Genomic DNA, 17,320 nt, shown 5'->3' with positions numbered 1-17,320 from the left:
AAAAAATAAAATTAGACGACTTATTTTTAAACTGACATTATTACGATAATGTTCCGAAGCCAGCAACCACGAATGTATGATATCAATTATTATTGTTACATGCACTTATAATTACATGATCGTATTATAAAAAATTTACAATATACAAATTATGATTTATTATTATATTTATATATTACTTAAAGAACTGAAAATTTTTGAAAACTTGTTTATTACATACTAATCAAAGATACTCACGTATTCTTCATGATTTCGAATTTCATGATGATTACGAAAAGATTTTTATGTTCACTATTGTTACAAAAATTACAATTAAATGTTTGAATTTTATCTCAATTATTTCACTAATTGGAACAGTAATTGTAACAGTCAACGACATCATGTTTAAAAACATTTGCGTCAGAAGCTGCGAGTTTACAACAGAAGCTGATAGCTTAATGCATTAATATTATTGACAAGCGGAAAAAATCACATTTATCTTGAGAATTACTTAATCTTCTGATCACATAATAATCTGTCAATAAATATAAAAGGGAAATGTAAACTTCTTTTGAAAAGAGCTTTGAAAAAATAAAAAAAAACGCACACAAACTTTTTATTGTGCACTTTTTATAAAATGTAATATTTTATTTACAAACCGATTTTAATTAATAGTAAACAATTTAGTACATGAATTTTTTTATTAATTTTGTTAACATTATTTATGTATAATAATAATATTTACATGTATAATAATAATTTAATTTGTTTAATGTTTAATAATTTTTATACAACATTAAACAAATTGTTAAATAGCTAACAAATAAATTTATTCACATATATATATTATTAATTCTTGAGATATCAAATTACATAATTGTTGTTTAATAAAATATCTTTAATATAAAAAATAATTTATAACTTATTGAATTAATTAATCCACAAAAGAGGCAATTATAAATTTCGATATTTTCGAAATTTATTGTTACCTTTTTTTGTATGATGTGTAAATTTTCGAATAGTTCATTTTACATATTTTTTTCAAAACGATTTAATTTTTATCTTTATAGAAATATAATTATAACAATGAGACAAATTATATTCTTTCTATTCTTCCAAACCTGTGCAATGTTTACCATACATACGTTGCATCTTTCGTAGTTATATAAGTTAAGGCGCTATTTGTATTACAAATATATTGATGTAATTTAATCTACTAAATTTATATCTACTTTATTATTTATATTAAAAAATTCAATTGCAATTTATTATAAATTCTCCTTTTCTCTTTTTATCTCTATTAATAAATAAGAATGAAAAAATATATAAATTCAATATTATATATATTTAAATATAATATTACATATAATTAAATATAAATTATCTTCACATTATATCATTTTTTATATACAATATTTACATTACATACATTATATTATTATTTTTATATTATATCATATTGTTATGTAAAATATTACGTAAACTTTATTATAATTATTAACGTGTATTAATAAAAATAATTATTTTTTATAAATCTAACTTATATGTGAATCTAGCTTATTAAAAACGTTTTCAGCAAGCAATACAGAGGACACAGTGTATCACTTTATCCTTGGTGTTTGCCGAATGTAAATAAGGATGAAATGATTTGTTACGTTCCTCTGTGTCGCTTGCTGAAAAACGCCCTAAGTTTATCACCAGTTGAATATTATCTATATATATTATATATATAATACATATTCAGCATGGTCGATAAAACGGTCATCCAATAAAGGTCGGCAGTATTGTGAGACATTCGTATGTGACTAATAGACACGCGCAGTTACATTTACTCGCCAACTATATTAAGTTGTATCTAACCATTTGTGTTGGCAAACTATAAAGTTCTCTGCGTTATTGAGCGTGAAACAAGTGAGCAGTGAGAAATATAGGAAGTAGCACAGGAGATAAAATAATCATACGAAACAATCGCGAATATAAAAAAGAAAATTAAAATTCTACGATTAAAAATGTAAATTTTCTCATTAACATATGTGTTATAACATATTTATATAATATAATTATATCGTGTTAAAAAATAACCGTTACAAAAGATATACCATGTGTGATAAAATAAGTGATAATTATATTATGAAACGATCACACAAACACGAATGTTTGTAATAAAACGAGATTTTATAAAGATACAGATAAAACTTGGTCAAAGATACATTTTATTAAATTTATTACATATACACATAACAATATAATATAATTCACAGAGAAAAAAGTATTAAAAAAATTATAATATAAAATCAAATATTCTTACATAACATGATATATATATAATTTATGTAGCATAATATATATAAATAATTATTTGTAAAAATCAGAATTAAAATAATTGATTTACGAATAATTATATATATATATATATTTAAAATATATATAAAACGTCATTTATTCAATACAAAATTTATTAATGATATTTAAAATAATTCTCTTTTGTCTTATCTTAATATAGATAATATTAAAAGAGATATAGAATATATATATATGTAATATTCTGTATACTTTAAATGTGACGTAAAGATAAGATATATAAGATATTGAGAGAAAATCACATACAAACAAGTTCATGGATTTTTCCATTATTTCAAATATGTGCATGTGTAATAGATATTTTTTTTATTCATTGTGTTCACCGAATTCGATTACAATTGATTATACCTTGCATGTTATGTAAACGAATGTTAATATAATCTTCTTTGTTATTGCATAACATATGCATGCGTATTATGCATAAGATTATTTCTTGCTTCAAACTCGCAAGTTCCTTAATGGATTATACATGTCAGATCTATCAGTTCAAAATTTTCCGTTATAGATTATCTAGTATATTTTTTCATAAGAAGGAGTGGAAACAAATAGTGGAAAAACTAAATTGCTGATATTGTGATGAACGATTAATAACTCAGAAACAAGAGCTCATATATATTTTATTTGATATTGTATTGGTATCTGATTAGTGATATCAGTGAGTGTTATTTGATCAAAAAATATTTATGTAATTTGAAGCAAATAGTTGACAGACAAGATTTCAGTATAGTATTTTGCAACATCAGTATTAATTTGTGCTAAACTACATTAAAAACAAATTTGGAAAATGACAGAAAACATAAGAAGAGATGTTAAGAAATCTCTGGATGGTGGCTGGGGCTGGTTTGTTTGCCTTGGAAGTAGTCTAATTACGGTAAATTATAGCAGAGTTACTGTTATAATGTTAAAGTCATTTATTTATGTTTTAATAAAAGTATATTATAAAAAGAAAAAAAAATAAATATAATAATTGATAAAATCTTTATATTATTAAAAAAATAAGAATATGCAATTTGGTGATAAAAAGATTATTTTTGAAATATTCTCTTATAAAATAAGATCTCTCGTAATAATTATTATTAGAAAACTTATAAAAAATTGTTTTAAAAACCTGGTAAAAAACTTTTTCTATTTTTATTTTGCTACTTTTATTATATATTGCACAAATTAATAAATTGTTGATATTATTTCATTCAAAATTTTCTTTGTCTTATCTTAATATATAATGCGTAAAATTGTAGCTTTCTTTGCGTTCTTTGGATCCATCTTTTGGGCTACTTTTTCAAGATCTACTAGAGGACCTTAATGTAGATTCTACAGGAACGTCAATTATAATGAGCGTTCTAGATGCTATTGTTAATTTTTCAGGTAAATGCGACTTTTTCTCAATATCTGATCACATATGATTACTTTAAGAATTCTTTCTTCTTTTTTAAACATTTAAAAAATTTAAAAATTTAGAAAGGAGAGACTTTATTTGTCTATCGAAACTTAATATAATATAAATTTATAGGTTTTCTAGTTGGACCATTATTAAAAAAATTTTCTTATCGACAAGTTGCATTGCTTGGATCTCTACTCAGTTGCAGTGGTTTAATACTTGCATCAAGAGCTAATAGTATGCTTTATATTATTTGCACCTACAGCATCTTAGGAGGTATAAAATAATTATTATAAATATATAGTTTTGCAGTTTCTCTTATTAATAATGACATATTAAATAATATTTCCGCACTTGTATTTTCTATAATTATTATTTATTTTAGGCCTGGGTACTGGCCTTGCGATGGCTTGTTCCTTCGTCGCGCTGAATACATTTTTCGACAAAAAGCGTGGCCAAGCCGTCGGGTTTTCCATGGCAGGAACTGCATTGGGAATGATGCTCGTGCCAATGGTAAAAAATATATTTGAAAAAGAAAAATAAATCTCTCTTACAAAGTTAATAATACATTTTACAGCTAATACACGTATTGTTGGATTTATATGGATTTCGTGGCACAACACTTATCATGGGAGGATGGGCGTTGCATTCTGTAGTGGGGTCATGTTTATTACGTCCACTTAAAGAACAATCATTACCAGTGTCAATCGAAGTAATTACACCAATCTAAAAAATATTAAGTGATTTTTAAGCGATATATATATACTTGCCAAATAACTTATAAATAATTTATCTAATATTTTTTTATGTTAATTATTATCTAATTTTATTAATTATTCATTATGTTAATTGTAATATATTAATAATATTATGTTAAACATTTCTAATATTTTTATATATTATTATATATTATCTAATATTTTTATATATTATTATATATAATATTTTTATATAAATATTATATATTTCTAATATTAATATATTTAATATTTTTTTATGTTAATTACTGAGAAAAAAAATTAAAAATATATTTATGCATACATATATAAACAATAATACTAATATCATAGAAAGTAATATGTATAATAGAATACGTATAAAATTCTTCAGAAAACGCCTGATAAAGAACAAGAAAACGTAGCCTTATTGATGAAAACGAATTCTACTGGACGGAGGATGTCGAACGGATCAATTTGGACCAAAGATCAAAAGATGGAAGATGAATCAAAACTCTCATCTAAAAATGAATCTTTCATACAAAAGATAAAAGCAACCTTTGATTTAGATCTTCTCAAGAATCCCACGTACTTAAACGTCTCTCTAGGTTGCAGTCTTTACTACGTAACCGAATCGAATTTTAAATTAATGATGCCCTTCTTTCTCTCGGATATCGGTGAGTGCATTTTAATTTTAAATCAGTATATCAAGGAAGCAAAAGATGTCTATTCCATTCATGAATGTAATATTTATATCTTATAAACACATGGAGATGCTGAAATTACAAATTATTTACATCACATATAAATCTATGTCAATGGCATTGGAGCAATATTGTAGAGAGCTCGATAAACACACGTCAAAAAACATACATCCTCGCTATAGCATTATGCAGAAATTATATAAATTGTTCGTAGGAACTTAATAGGAATGACGAAAGCGGAGGTCGCTTTTTGTCTATCCTTGACTGCATTCCTTGACATCCTCGCTAGGCTATTGTTGCCGACGCTTTTCGATAAGTTTGGCTGGAAGAAGCGTATAATCTTTTGGATCTTCTGTCTCCTCCTTGGAATTTCTCGTTCTGGTAATTCTTTCATTAAATATGTTACTATTAAATTTGAACGTTGCATTGCATTATTTATTATTTATTAAAGAATAATTTAATACAAAGTTGTAAAAAATGAACAAAGAAATATAAAATTTTGTTATTACATAGTATTAGCGGAACAATCGGCAAGGATATCATTGATTATCATGTTCGTGATAGCGGGATTTTTGCGCGGCGCTACATTGGTGAATCTTAATCTCTGCATATCAGAATGTTGTACTTTGAAGAAGCTACCGAGTGCATTTGGAATATATATGGTATTCAAGGGCTTGTGCGTAGTCACTATAAGTCCTTTAATCGGTATGTTAATTCAACATTAAAAATATACAATATTAAAATGTACATTAAATCTTTATCAAAATGACATTAAGCTTTAATTTAATATCTATTTTCTCTTAAAAAGGATATATCAGAGACGTCAGTGATAGTTACAAGATTTGCATCCATATCATGACTGCCATAATACTCGTTACATTTGTTATGTGGAGCATGGAATTTTTATACAATGTCCTTCACAAACGACAACTTGCAATAGTTAAAAAATTACAAATGCAGATTGAATAACGATTAATATAATTAAAATGATTAGTATAATTAAATCATAGTAAATTGTGTGTAATGCAATAACCGTGTTTTTTTAACACGTCTAATGCAAGTAAACAAGCAGTGAGTTTATATTATATTAATCAAATAAAATAATTTTTTAAAATATTTTTTTCTTTTAATTAATAATTCCCATATAATTAATGATTGTCAAACACGATGATCAACCATGAAATATTATAGGCACGCTATTACATTTCTCTTAAAAAAAAGCAATTTTTGTGCATTATTAAATCGAATGTAAAATATGTTTACAATGATTTCATAATTTATACTCCCACGCACTGTTATCATTTTATCAGTTACTACAGTTAATGCTACTTTGTATTTTCGTAAATACGAATTTATTTTTAGCCAAAAGCAATATGTTTTTGTCAGTTGATTATTGTTTTAAAAATAAAATGTTTACTTGCTATTTCTCTTGGAATATTCTAAATTGGTAAAAGAATCTTCAAAAAGGATGATTTGTGTGCGTAAAGATCTAATGTACACAATCAATATTTCTATTCATACATATATTTATTTATCTTAGTGAATTTTTTTTCCTATGAAATTGTGAATTTATTAAAGTGCGATAAAATCCTAATGCTCCATGTGTCCGATGTAACACATGCACGTCCTCACTCGTGTCATTGCACTTATTGCGAGATAATGAAGCGCCAAATGTGTGCAAAGAATTAACTGATAAATAAATGCACTGAGCGTGCATTCGCATTTGTGAACAAAGATACTGTTGTTACCACTTGTTACGAACGATCAGCGTTTGGATGGAGTTGTAGAGCCGGTTTTTATCGTTCACGCTCTTCTTCGAGCCAGTCTCGGAGCGTCTGCTGTTCATGTCAGAACATATGTTTCTGGCTTTCGCGTGTGGAGAACATTCATAATCGCTTTAAGAATGTGAATTTTAAATGTGTGCATTTAAATGGATTAAAAATTAAACGTGCGAGAGTGTTGCTCGTCTGGATCGATGCGATTTTGAAAGATCTTAATTACGTATAATTAGATTATATAATTGTTTAATTATATATTTTTCAACGTTTAATTATATATTTTTTAACGTTAACAACATAAACCTGACGAACATCTTAGTCAGATATCTGCGCTAAACATGCTCTTAATCACCAAGCAAGTAGTTTACGAAAGAAAAATAAGGACGTCTGAATCATTAGCACGGATAAAAAAGTTGAACTGTTCTGGCGAAGAGCAAACAAAAGAAATAAAACACGTTATTACACATAATTATTGTTGCGCCATTTAAATAATGAGTAATCAAACTAACCGTTAAAAACTGTTAAATTTAAGGATATTTTTTGTCCTAAATGTTTTAATTTTTTTATTATAATTATATTATTTAAGTAAAAAAATATACAAGTATAATAGATATAATATATACAAGTATAATAGATATAATATTCAATTAAGAAAAACACGAATATTATTGACAATATATTAAAAATATATTAAAAATTTGAAGCTTGTTAAAAGTTTAAAGAAATATAGGTATAGATAAAATTATTACAAAATTATCAAAGAAATAACATTTAAATGACTTTTTGATTGTTTGTGAAAGTTGCCGCCATCTTTCATCATTATAAGTACGATCGCAGTTTTTAGAATTAATTGAGTTAAATTGAGACGAATTGTCCGTTTTCATTGCTGTTGTAATACCACTTTACTAATCACGTTGAATTAGTGCAATACATATACACGTACATATATATTTAATACATATATATATATATATATATACATATATATATATATATATATATATATATATATTTTTTTTTTATATATAATAAATTTACACATTACTTGATCATATATTTTAATTAATTTACAATATTTTATTGCATTAAGCTTTCGACATCAAAGATATAAATATTTTGTTTTTATTACAATCTATTTCTTAAAGAAATATCAAAATTACAAAAAAAAAAGATAATATGAATATTTTTATAAACTCATTGTAAATATATGTATATAATGCATATATAGTTGGGAGTTAAATTAAGATAAAAGATATATTTTATCTCTCGTAATTTACAGGAAACATCGCAACTTATATCTTATCAGGCAGACAGGAGAGCAGTCGTAAACGTAAATCGTATGTCATCAGAAAATGATTAAGTCTACAGTTTATCGAAAGTGAAGGACAAGTGAGAATTTCTAGGAATCGTATTCTCATGAAGCAGAAGAGTGATCAATATAAAATTGATAAGATGACACATGACAAAACAGACCAAGGCTGGGCATGGGCGATCGTTATCGGCGTGATTGTTATCAATGTAAATCCGTCTTTCTTTTGCAATTGCTAGAAGGAATTTAAAATGATTTAGTTTCTATTGATATAAAATGTTTTCCCACGCGTGCGATCTTTATCTTAATTAAAAATTATTTAAATTTTTTCTTTCCAACAAAAAGTCGCATCTAATAATTTATTTAAAACAGATATTTTATAATTAGATCTTTTAAGGCAATAGCATTCTATTGATATTTATCGTACTTATAACATCTTGTCATTATATTAAAAAAAATTATAAAATTTTAACATTAATTTTTGCAAAAATAAATTATTTTCAGTTAGCCGTGCTACCAATACAACAGTGTTTTGGACTTATCTTCGCGGAGCGGTTCAAAACTCTCGATATCACCGCGACACAGACCACTGTAATTCTGCATCTTAACTCAACGATCATGTGCAGCTTAGGCCTGATAAGTGGGCCAATGATGAAAAGATTTGCCTTTCGTCAAGTGGCATATTTTGGCGGCTTAACAATAACTTCCGGAATCTGCGCCGCTGCGTTTGCCTTTTCTCTTCCGACTCTCATAATATCGTATTGTATTATTATCGGTACTATTATTGTATTATTATTGTATTATTATATATTAAGCAACTTATATTAAATTAACTTATATATTAAATTAACGAGCGACAGAATCCATCCGTGGCAACGCCATTGACGGATATCCTGTGGAGAGAGCACATTTTTCAGCCTAACGAATAATTGCTAACAATATTCGCAGACTAGAAAAATATGTGAGTCGCAAGTGGCTAGATCGGAAATCGAACCCGAATCTTTCGCTTTCCGGGCAACTGCTCTAGATCACTGAGCCACAGACCTCACACCTAATGCTGCTTTTGAACACAGTGATATGCGATTCCAGAATGATGTATTTCACTCAATGGATGCAATGCCGATTGCCATGGAGGATTCCTGAAAGATCGCTCGCTGACCAAATAAATGCAATATTGTTCAACAATATAATTATTGTTCAATAGGAACAATAATGTTATTCGCGAAATTACAATATTACCAAATTACAATATTATCAAAGTTTATATCGACGTTTATATAGTTGGCTATATTATTATAATATGTAATCGAATATTCGCATAATTATTAACAGAATATTAGCCCAACGAATAATTATAATAGAATATTAGCATAATTATTAAACGCATACATTTTTTATAGGTATCGGACAAGGAATCATTTATCCAGCGACAACCTTAGCTCTAAACACGTATTTTCGCAAGAAGCGCAACGTAGCTATGGGTTTTTCGGTTACAATGACCGGTTTGGGTCCAATCTTGATGCCTCTTTTGATAGATGTGCTTCTCGAGAATTATGCCACGACCGGCACTCTTTTGATCCTTGCCGGGATTGCCACACATTCTTTCATCGGTGCATCGTTATTAAAACCACTTGAAAAGCAGAAAGAGGTGAGTTAAAGGTGAGAAAAGTCGCGATTTTGTATTAAAATCAAATTATTTATTTCAATAATATAAAAAATATAGCATGTTTAGAAGATTTTTTCCATTTTTAGCAGATTATTCTGGTAAATAAAACTACTGATATATTGAAGGAAGAAAAGATTTCGAAAAAAATAGAGACTTCATGTGCTGAGAACGAGGCAACTTTACAAGATGATATTGTTCAATGTGGGTTATTAAATAACGAAGATGCGGAAGAGGAAAGGCAATCGAATCATCGTTTGGAAAATAGTAAAACAAAAGTGAATAAAAGTGGAGAAGCTTTGTTTTCCAAAAAAATTGCCACGAATTTGGATCTCGATCTTCTTCATGACAGTTGTTACATAGCCATAATATTAGGTAGATAGATATCGAATTCACAAGAGTTTTTACTAGAACAGAAATTAGAATTTTCAGATACGTGTAATACAGGCACACCCACTTGAAAAATAGGTATGAGTATCTCGTTGGTGGCGGAAACGAATTTCAACGCGATGATACCTTTCGTCCTGGCCGAATTGGCGAGCCTTGATAGAACGTCGATAGCTACTGTGCTATCGATTCAAGCTGTCGCGGATATCGCAGGACGACTTTGTGTGCCACTGTTAGCACAAAAAGCCGGCTGGACGTGCAGGAACCTTTACGTGATATCCCTGCTGGGATCGATTCTTGGAAGGACTAGTAGGTACCGCTACATAAAGTATACGAACACGAGGAATCTCTTCATGAATCCCGACGAGACCGCGCTCTTTGGGGTGGGTTGATAGCTAACCATAATAATAATATAATATAAATTCATACAATCCGAATTATCATTAAAATAATTAATCACAATGCATATATTTATGAATTTATGAATTACAATAACAACGGTTTCCTGTAAAAAATCTAATACATCTTTTATATATTACAACATTTTTCTTTATTTTATTACCTTTTAAAACGTATACTATGACATACTCTGATACGTCTATATTATAATCTTAATAAAATATAATCAAATTATTTATCTATCTTTAATCTATCTTTGCATTCATCAGCGTTTGTACATTTTTTGTAAATTTTTCAACTTTTTTTTTACTCATGTTAGTTTCTTAACAGTTCTATCGACATGGGGTACTTCCTACATCATTGTGATCGGAGTATCCTTGATTGTCGGATTGGCTAAAGGAACCAAGGCTGTCTTCCAAGCTCTAATTCTTCCCGATTACGTACCATTAGAGAGATTGCCGTCTGCATCCGGCATTCAGATGGTCTGCAACGGCATCCTGTCTATTAGCGTGGGACCAATTATTGGTAAAGAAAAATTCTAAATATGCAATAATGATTTATTTGAGTGTTTAATTCAAACTTTAATAGTTAAATAAAGCATTGTTATATTTTAATTACAATTATCTATTTTCAGGTTTAGTACACGATTTAACAGACAGTTACGTAGGTGCACTGTATTTTACATCTCTTCTCAGCCTGTCCTGTGTTTTCTTATGGTCCATAAGTGGACTTTGGACTCCTCGTAAGAATATTTTAAAATTGACTCAACGAAATCCAGAAGAAAATTCTCAAAATGTTTAAAATTAATTTGATAGCGTTTTAGCGATTTAGCATTTCTAATTTCTAATTAAAAAGTTTTAATAAAAATAACATAAAAAATTTATAAATGTAAATTATAAATAATATTATGATATAATTGGAAAAATACAAATCTATTATTTGTATTTTTACATACTAATATAAACATATTGTATAACATTTAATCACAATTTAACTATATGCACAATAATAAAATGCATCTAATAATAAAATTATTTCATTGTATCTTACTAATTGCTTGTAAAAATTTCGTTGCAATATTTTGCAGTTACTAATTTATAAAGTAATTAAAAATGATATAAATAATAAATATAAATATATATTTAATATATTATGCTTCTGTGTAAATTATGTCTTTTCTATGAATTATATTTTATTTGCAATCTTAGATTTTATGTGTTTATATGTGACATTGACATTCCACAAGTTCACCTGATAAATGATCATCAGATCATCTTTTGTACTTTGATAATGTATTGAACGCTTATAGATTGCAATCAGATTAGATTACTCTTAAACTCTTTATCTTAAGTTTTTTTTTTATCTTTCGTGAAAATGTACGTTAACACCAGTGCAACTTTCATTAAAAGACAAGACAGAACACTACGATCCTACTAGAAAAATATATATTGTGATATTTAGCTTTGTGTTACATTTTTTGTGTATCAGTGTTGAATCAATTAAATCTGTAGGTCAATTTTCATAAAAGAAGAAAGATATTAGATCCACAGTTGCTTATAAATTATATAACATTATTGAACGTAGTAGCACTGGAATCTTCCCTGTGTTAGAGATATTGAAATTGTACATATTAGGCACTTGACTGTAAACTTTTAGCGGAAATAATATTATATAATATTAAGTAAGTATAGTACAGAAAAAGTTTATTTACTTATCACAAGTAATAAATAAAATCAATTCTGACATTTACGTTATATTCGCATGACAAATTCCCAAAAGTCAAGTAACGATCGCAGTATCATCCGTGTAGATAAAATCGATGACGAAACTGCAAAATTACAAGTCACGATTATATATAATATTATTATTGCTTTTATTTGCAAAATATGACGTAAATTTAATATATCATTCAATCAAACATATTGTTGTAAAACAATTGTAAGTAATAATAGCAATTGTTAAATAAAACATTCTGTACAACAAATGTGTAACAAATGTGTGATAATTTCATGAATATTAAATATTAAAATAATTAAACATATGTAATATAATATTTATTTTTAATAAAATAAATTTTTAATACTTTTTATGTATAAAACACTTTGTTCACGTAACGCACATATGATATTAAAGCAACTTTTTAGTGCTCTCTGCATGCTCTCTTCCCATAATACTCTTTGGATGATTAATATTATTTTAAAAATTGCTACAAAATTTTGTTCCGGTATAATTTAATTTTACATTAATTTGTAAAATGTCTACAAAAGTACCACCGGATGGAGGATGGGGATGGGTCATCGTTCTGGCTAATGGATTAAATGGCGTAAGTTACCATGTACATTTTATAATGTACCCAGAATGTAATAGAAATATGACAAAAATAATAACACCACAAAAGTATAACATTAGTCAACAAGCAAAAATTGCTCTTCTCTCAAAATCGATATAATATTAATCTTAATAAACACTTCCTAGATGTCAATCGTTCCTGTTCTACAAGTATTTGGATTAATATTCAAAGATTGTTTAGCCGATCTTAATTTGAATGCGACAGATGTATCAATTATAATCAATGTAAATTTGGCATCTGGTATGCTGATGGGCATGATTAATGGAGCTCTTTTGAAGACTTATGGATATAAGAAGGTAGCAATAGCTGGAAGCATATTACATACAGTTGGAATAATGTTGACAGCATTCGCCAATAGCTTTTCTTTCTTTATTATTTGGTACGGAATATTAACATGTAAGTAAAATAGAATTTTTCAACACAAGTACGTTATTATAATAATATCTTTTATATATATCTTTCGCATATATATGCTCAATTTGGACATAAAGAATTATTAAGATAAATTTTAAATTTGAATCATAAATATCAAACTTTTCAAGCTTTTTAAACACATATGCGTCTTTAAAATTATTTCTTGTACTCTTGTAATCTTTATATTCTTTTTACATAGCCATTGGTTTCGGTATGTTGATGTCCGGATTTTCTCTAGCACTTAATATTTACTTCACTAAAAGGCGAGATCGAGCAGTGGGCTTGGCGATAACCATCACTGCACTAGGCCCGATTCTTATGCCTCAAATAGCATCCTTCTTACTTATAATTTATGGTACACAGGTATATATCAAAAATTGTCTTACAAAGACTCAAATATTTTTTTTTATACGTATAATGATATTTTCTTGTATGTATAATGATTATGCCAAATATATATAAAAGAGAATCGATATATAATTGAAAAGTTAATACTGTAGGGCAAAAAGAAATATGTATATTTATGTCGCGCTTTGATAAGGCTTTTCGTTTGTAACTCCATTTGGATTATGAATGAATTATGCCGATCATAAAATATAATGGCAATTGCTTATCGATGTGGGTCGGCATAGACGTCTGTTTATTTTCTCGTATCATCTAACAATTATATCATGTAACCTTGTATGCAAGTAAATTCTGTATCTATTTATAATATAAAGTTATTAATTATTTAGTAAGTATAAAATTATTTAATAATAAATTGTTTAATAAAGTCTATTTTTTTTAATTTATCAAAGTATACAAATTATAATTATTGACAAGTAGATGCAAAACTTGGCAACGTTTAGTATAAATCGCATATTGAAAATAAATGCAGTTTAAAAAATAAAAAGTAAAAAATATTAAACAGGAAACCATGTTGATACTTGGCGCTTATAGTTTTCATTCAATGATAGCCGCACTGTTGCTACAACCGGTTAAATGGCACATGAAAACCGTACCCGTCTGCTTAGAGACAATTCCTGAAAATTCTAAAATATTGAGCGATAAAGAAGGTATTAACTTGCAAATTAAAAATATACTTATACTCGAAATGTATAATAATTTATAATTATTTACTAGATATAACCAATAATGCAGAAAATGAAGCTAATATGCACTCTTCGAGGCTGACTTTGAACAATTATCAGAGAAAAAGGAAACTATCGACTATATCGAGCATTGATCACGATGTCGAAGTTGGAAGCATTTATGGGTTCGATACTTTATCTCGACAAATTTCTATAGACAGAACAAGTATGTAATCCAATAATATGCATATATAATTTAAATTTATTAATTAAATTTAATAAATTAAATTTAATTAATTAAATTTAATTAATTTAAAAGGAGTAACAATTTAATAAATAAAATTTAATAAATTAAATTTAATTAATTTAAAAAGAGTAACAAAACAATACAAATATTATCATATCATATTATTATTATATCATATCATATTATTTTTAGTGTATGATGTAAATTCTGATATCGAAATGAATCAAGAAACGTCTGTGACAAATTTAAATGGTATCTGCAAATGTTCAAAACATTCAATGTGGAATTTAGGTAAATATCACACTGATTAAAACTTTGTGGCTTTTGGAAACATGATAGGCAGCGAATAATACATTCAGATTTGTAACTAGATATGATAAAAGTTTGATATGAAATAGAATACAATTAACAAGAAAAAATAAAATTAATTAACGACATAAAATACGATATGAAAAATCATTATTCATCATTATTATCTGCATTTCTAAAAAAAATACACTTAGTATTTTAGTAAATTTTATATATATTTTTATAGTGAAAAGTATGGAAAGTGTAAATCTCGGTAGTAGCATAAAAATTTTCGATGAACCAGTACCGAAAAAATTGATTTTCATCGATAATAAAGTAAGTAAAAGTAATAGTGTCAACCAGAACATTGTGGAAAGAAATTCGTTGTTAGAAAAAGAGACTGATAACTGTTCAAATGAAAAAAATTGCGATAAAGACAAGTGAGTATAAAAAAATATTTTTTATTTATTATTGTAATATATGTGCATGTGTGTATGAGAATATAATATGAATATTATAAATATTAGAATTTACCTCTTTAAAAGTCATAGCATTCTTAAGACAAATAAAAATTTAAGACAAAATTTGTTAAATCAGCATTCAAAACTAAATATAACTAAATATATAAATATATAAAATATATAACTAAATATATAAAAAACTAAATATATAAAACAATAAGATTATAATTAAATATTTAGAATAATAAATTAAAGAGAATTTTGTGATTCATATAATACAAGAGATCAATATTGGATTTCTTATCTTCAGTTCAGAAGAAAATAATTTAATAATTAGAATTGTATTTATATTTTTTATTAGTAGATTTTAAATTTTTATTCCAAGAATGTTTTAAACTTCAATAAGATATTTTATATATTTTTTTTATTTCCCTTCATTTTATTATAAATATATAAATTACAATATAGATTGTGTAACTCTATCTCACAAAAAACTTAATAAAATATATTATTTTGAAATATAACAAATAATGTAATAATTACATTGCAGTCAGAAAGATGAATCCGTTTTCCGTCGAATTTGGCAACGAGTGGCTGATCTTTACGACCTTGATCTTCTGTGTGATCCTATTTACATAAATATTATGTTGGGGATGTCGATAGCCGTTTTCGCGGAGGTGAACTTTTCCATACTGACGCCGTTTATTCTCGCTGATAAAGAAATGACAACTGCACAAATTGCCAACGTTATGAGCGTCATCGCACTAATCGATCTCTTTGGCAGAGGCGCGGCACCGTATCTGGGAGAGTGGTTACATCAGTCAGCTAGGATGATGTATATGCTTAGCCTGTTTCTTCTGGCAATTAGCAGAACCTGTAACGTATATTAATTATTTTCTATTATCAAATTTTAATCTGAAAAAATAAAATATATAAAAGTAAAAAAGTAGAAATTATACAATACATAATAACGATAAATTTTTATTGATTTCTATTTATTTCTGGTACAGTGTTGATTTTTACGAATAGCTTCTCCTCGGTAACAATTGTTGCAATCGGTTTGGGATTGGCCAAAGGAATTCGCACGGTGTATATGACCTTAGTGGTACCTAGCTATGTTCCTCTCCATAAATTAGCCAGCGCTTCAGGGATCCAGATGTTAATTAACGGAATAATTATGCTATGCGCGGGTCCTATACTAGGTACTACTAATTTAAAATTTAACTATTTGTTATCTCATTATTAATTTCTCAGTATGTAATCTTTTTTTATGCATGCATAATTTATATAAAATGTTATATGCTGAGAGAGAAGAAAAAGAAAAAGAGAGGAGGGAAATTTAAATAAATTTTAGATTTAAATAAATCTTAGATTTAAAGAATTAATTTGTTGTAGGTTTGATACGAGATAGTACAGGAAGTTACACAATTTGTATTATATTGATTAATACACTAACTCTTCTTACGATATTTATCTGGACAGTAGAGATACTCGTACAAAGGAGGTCTGCACGGAAGAAATCAAAATTGCCCGAATCTTAAAATATAATGTACAAAATAATTCTATTTTTATAAATAAACAGTTTTTACATACAGTATTTACATTGTGAAATTTTAAAATTAGTAAAGAAACGATTAATAAAAACATGTAATTAATTAAATATAATATTTTTAAAAATTCTTACGTATTTCCCGAATGATGTATTAAATTTCTTCGATTGCAATTAAGGTCGTGTCCTTGTTCGACACCATTTATCATAGAAATGAATCCAATTAGAGCACTAATCCTCCCGAGACGACTAGAGTCTTTAAAGACA

At 27.1% G+C, this 17,320-nt stretch overlaps 2 protein-coding genes across 3 annotated transcripts; both read left to right on the top strand.

The window, feature by feature from the left end:
- Positions 1 to 2,549: 2,549 nt before the first annotated feature.
- Positions 2,550 to 11,493, top strand: LOC105252414. The gene is made up of 16 exons (XM_025410328.1): positions 2,550 to 3,211; positions 3,579 to 3,705; positions 3,851 to 3,994; positions 4,104 to 4,231; positions 4,296 to 4,430; positions 4,829 to 5,111; positions 5,364 to 5,519; positions 5,652 to 5,843; positions 5,947 to 6,104; positions 8,285 to 8,434; positions 8,730 to 9,000; positions 9,626 to 9,873; positions 9,978 to 10,263; positions 10,357 to 10,584; positions 11,005 to 11,199; positions 11,309 to 11,493. The coding sequence occupies exons 1-16, from the start codon at positions 3,125 to 3,127 to the stop codon at positions 11,473 to 11,475; spliced, it is 2,955 nt and encodes a 984-aa protein (XP_025266113.1). The 5' UTR covers positions 2,550 to 3,124; the 3' UTR covers positions 11,476 to 11,493.
- Positions 11,494 to 11,832: 339 nt separating this feature from the next.
- Positions 11,833 to 17,131, top strand: LOC105252413. Of its 2 annotated transcripts, none has more exons than XR_003123057.1 (11): positions 11,833 to 12,355; positions 12,819 to 12,997; positions 13,150 to 13,420; positions 13,638 to 13,801; positions 14,349 to 14,493; positions 14,561 to 14,734; positions 14,948 to 15,046; positions 15,291 to 15,483; positions 16,055 to 16,380; positions 16,534 to 16,706; positions 16,900 to 17,082. XR_003123057.1 is itself a non-coding variant. In XM_011259762.3 (11 exons), exons 2-11 carry the CDS (start codon positions 12,929 to 12,931, stop codon positions 17,043 to 17,045), a joined length of 1,779 nt encoding a protein of 592 aa, XP_011258064.1. In that variant the 5' UTR covers positions 11,836 to 12,355; positions 12,819 to 12,928; the 3' UTR covers positions 17,046 to 17,131. The 2 variants fall into 2 exon arrangements, 1 of the variants encoding a protein (XP_011258064.1); XM_011259762.3 differs by having other exon boundaries at positions 11,836 to 12,355; positions 16,515 to 16,706; positions 16,900 to 17,131.
- Positions 17,132 to 17,320: the final 189 nt, after the last annotated feature.

This window comes from Camponotus floridanus, unplaced genomic scaffold, assembly GCF_003227725.1.
Source record: "Camponotus floridanus strain SB8 unplaced genomic scaffold, Cflo_v7.5 scaffold31, whole genome shotgun sequence".
Classification (NCBI taxonomy): Eukaryota; Metazoa; Arthropoda; class Insecta; order Hymenoptera; family Formicidae; genus Camponotus; species Camponotus floridanus.
The sequence above is the reverse complement of the archived record's forward strand: the minus strand, read 5'-3'. Positions and strand labels throughout refer to the sequence as shown.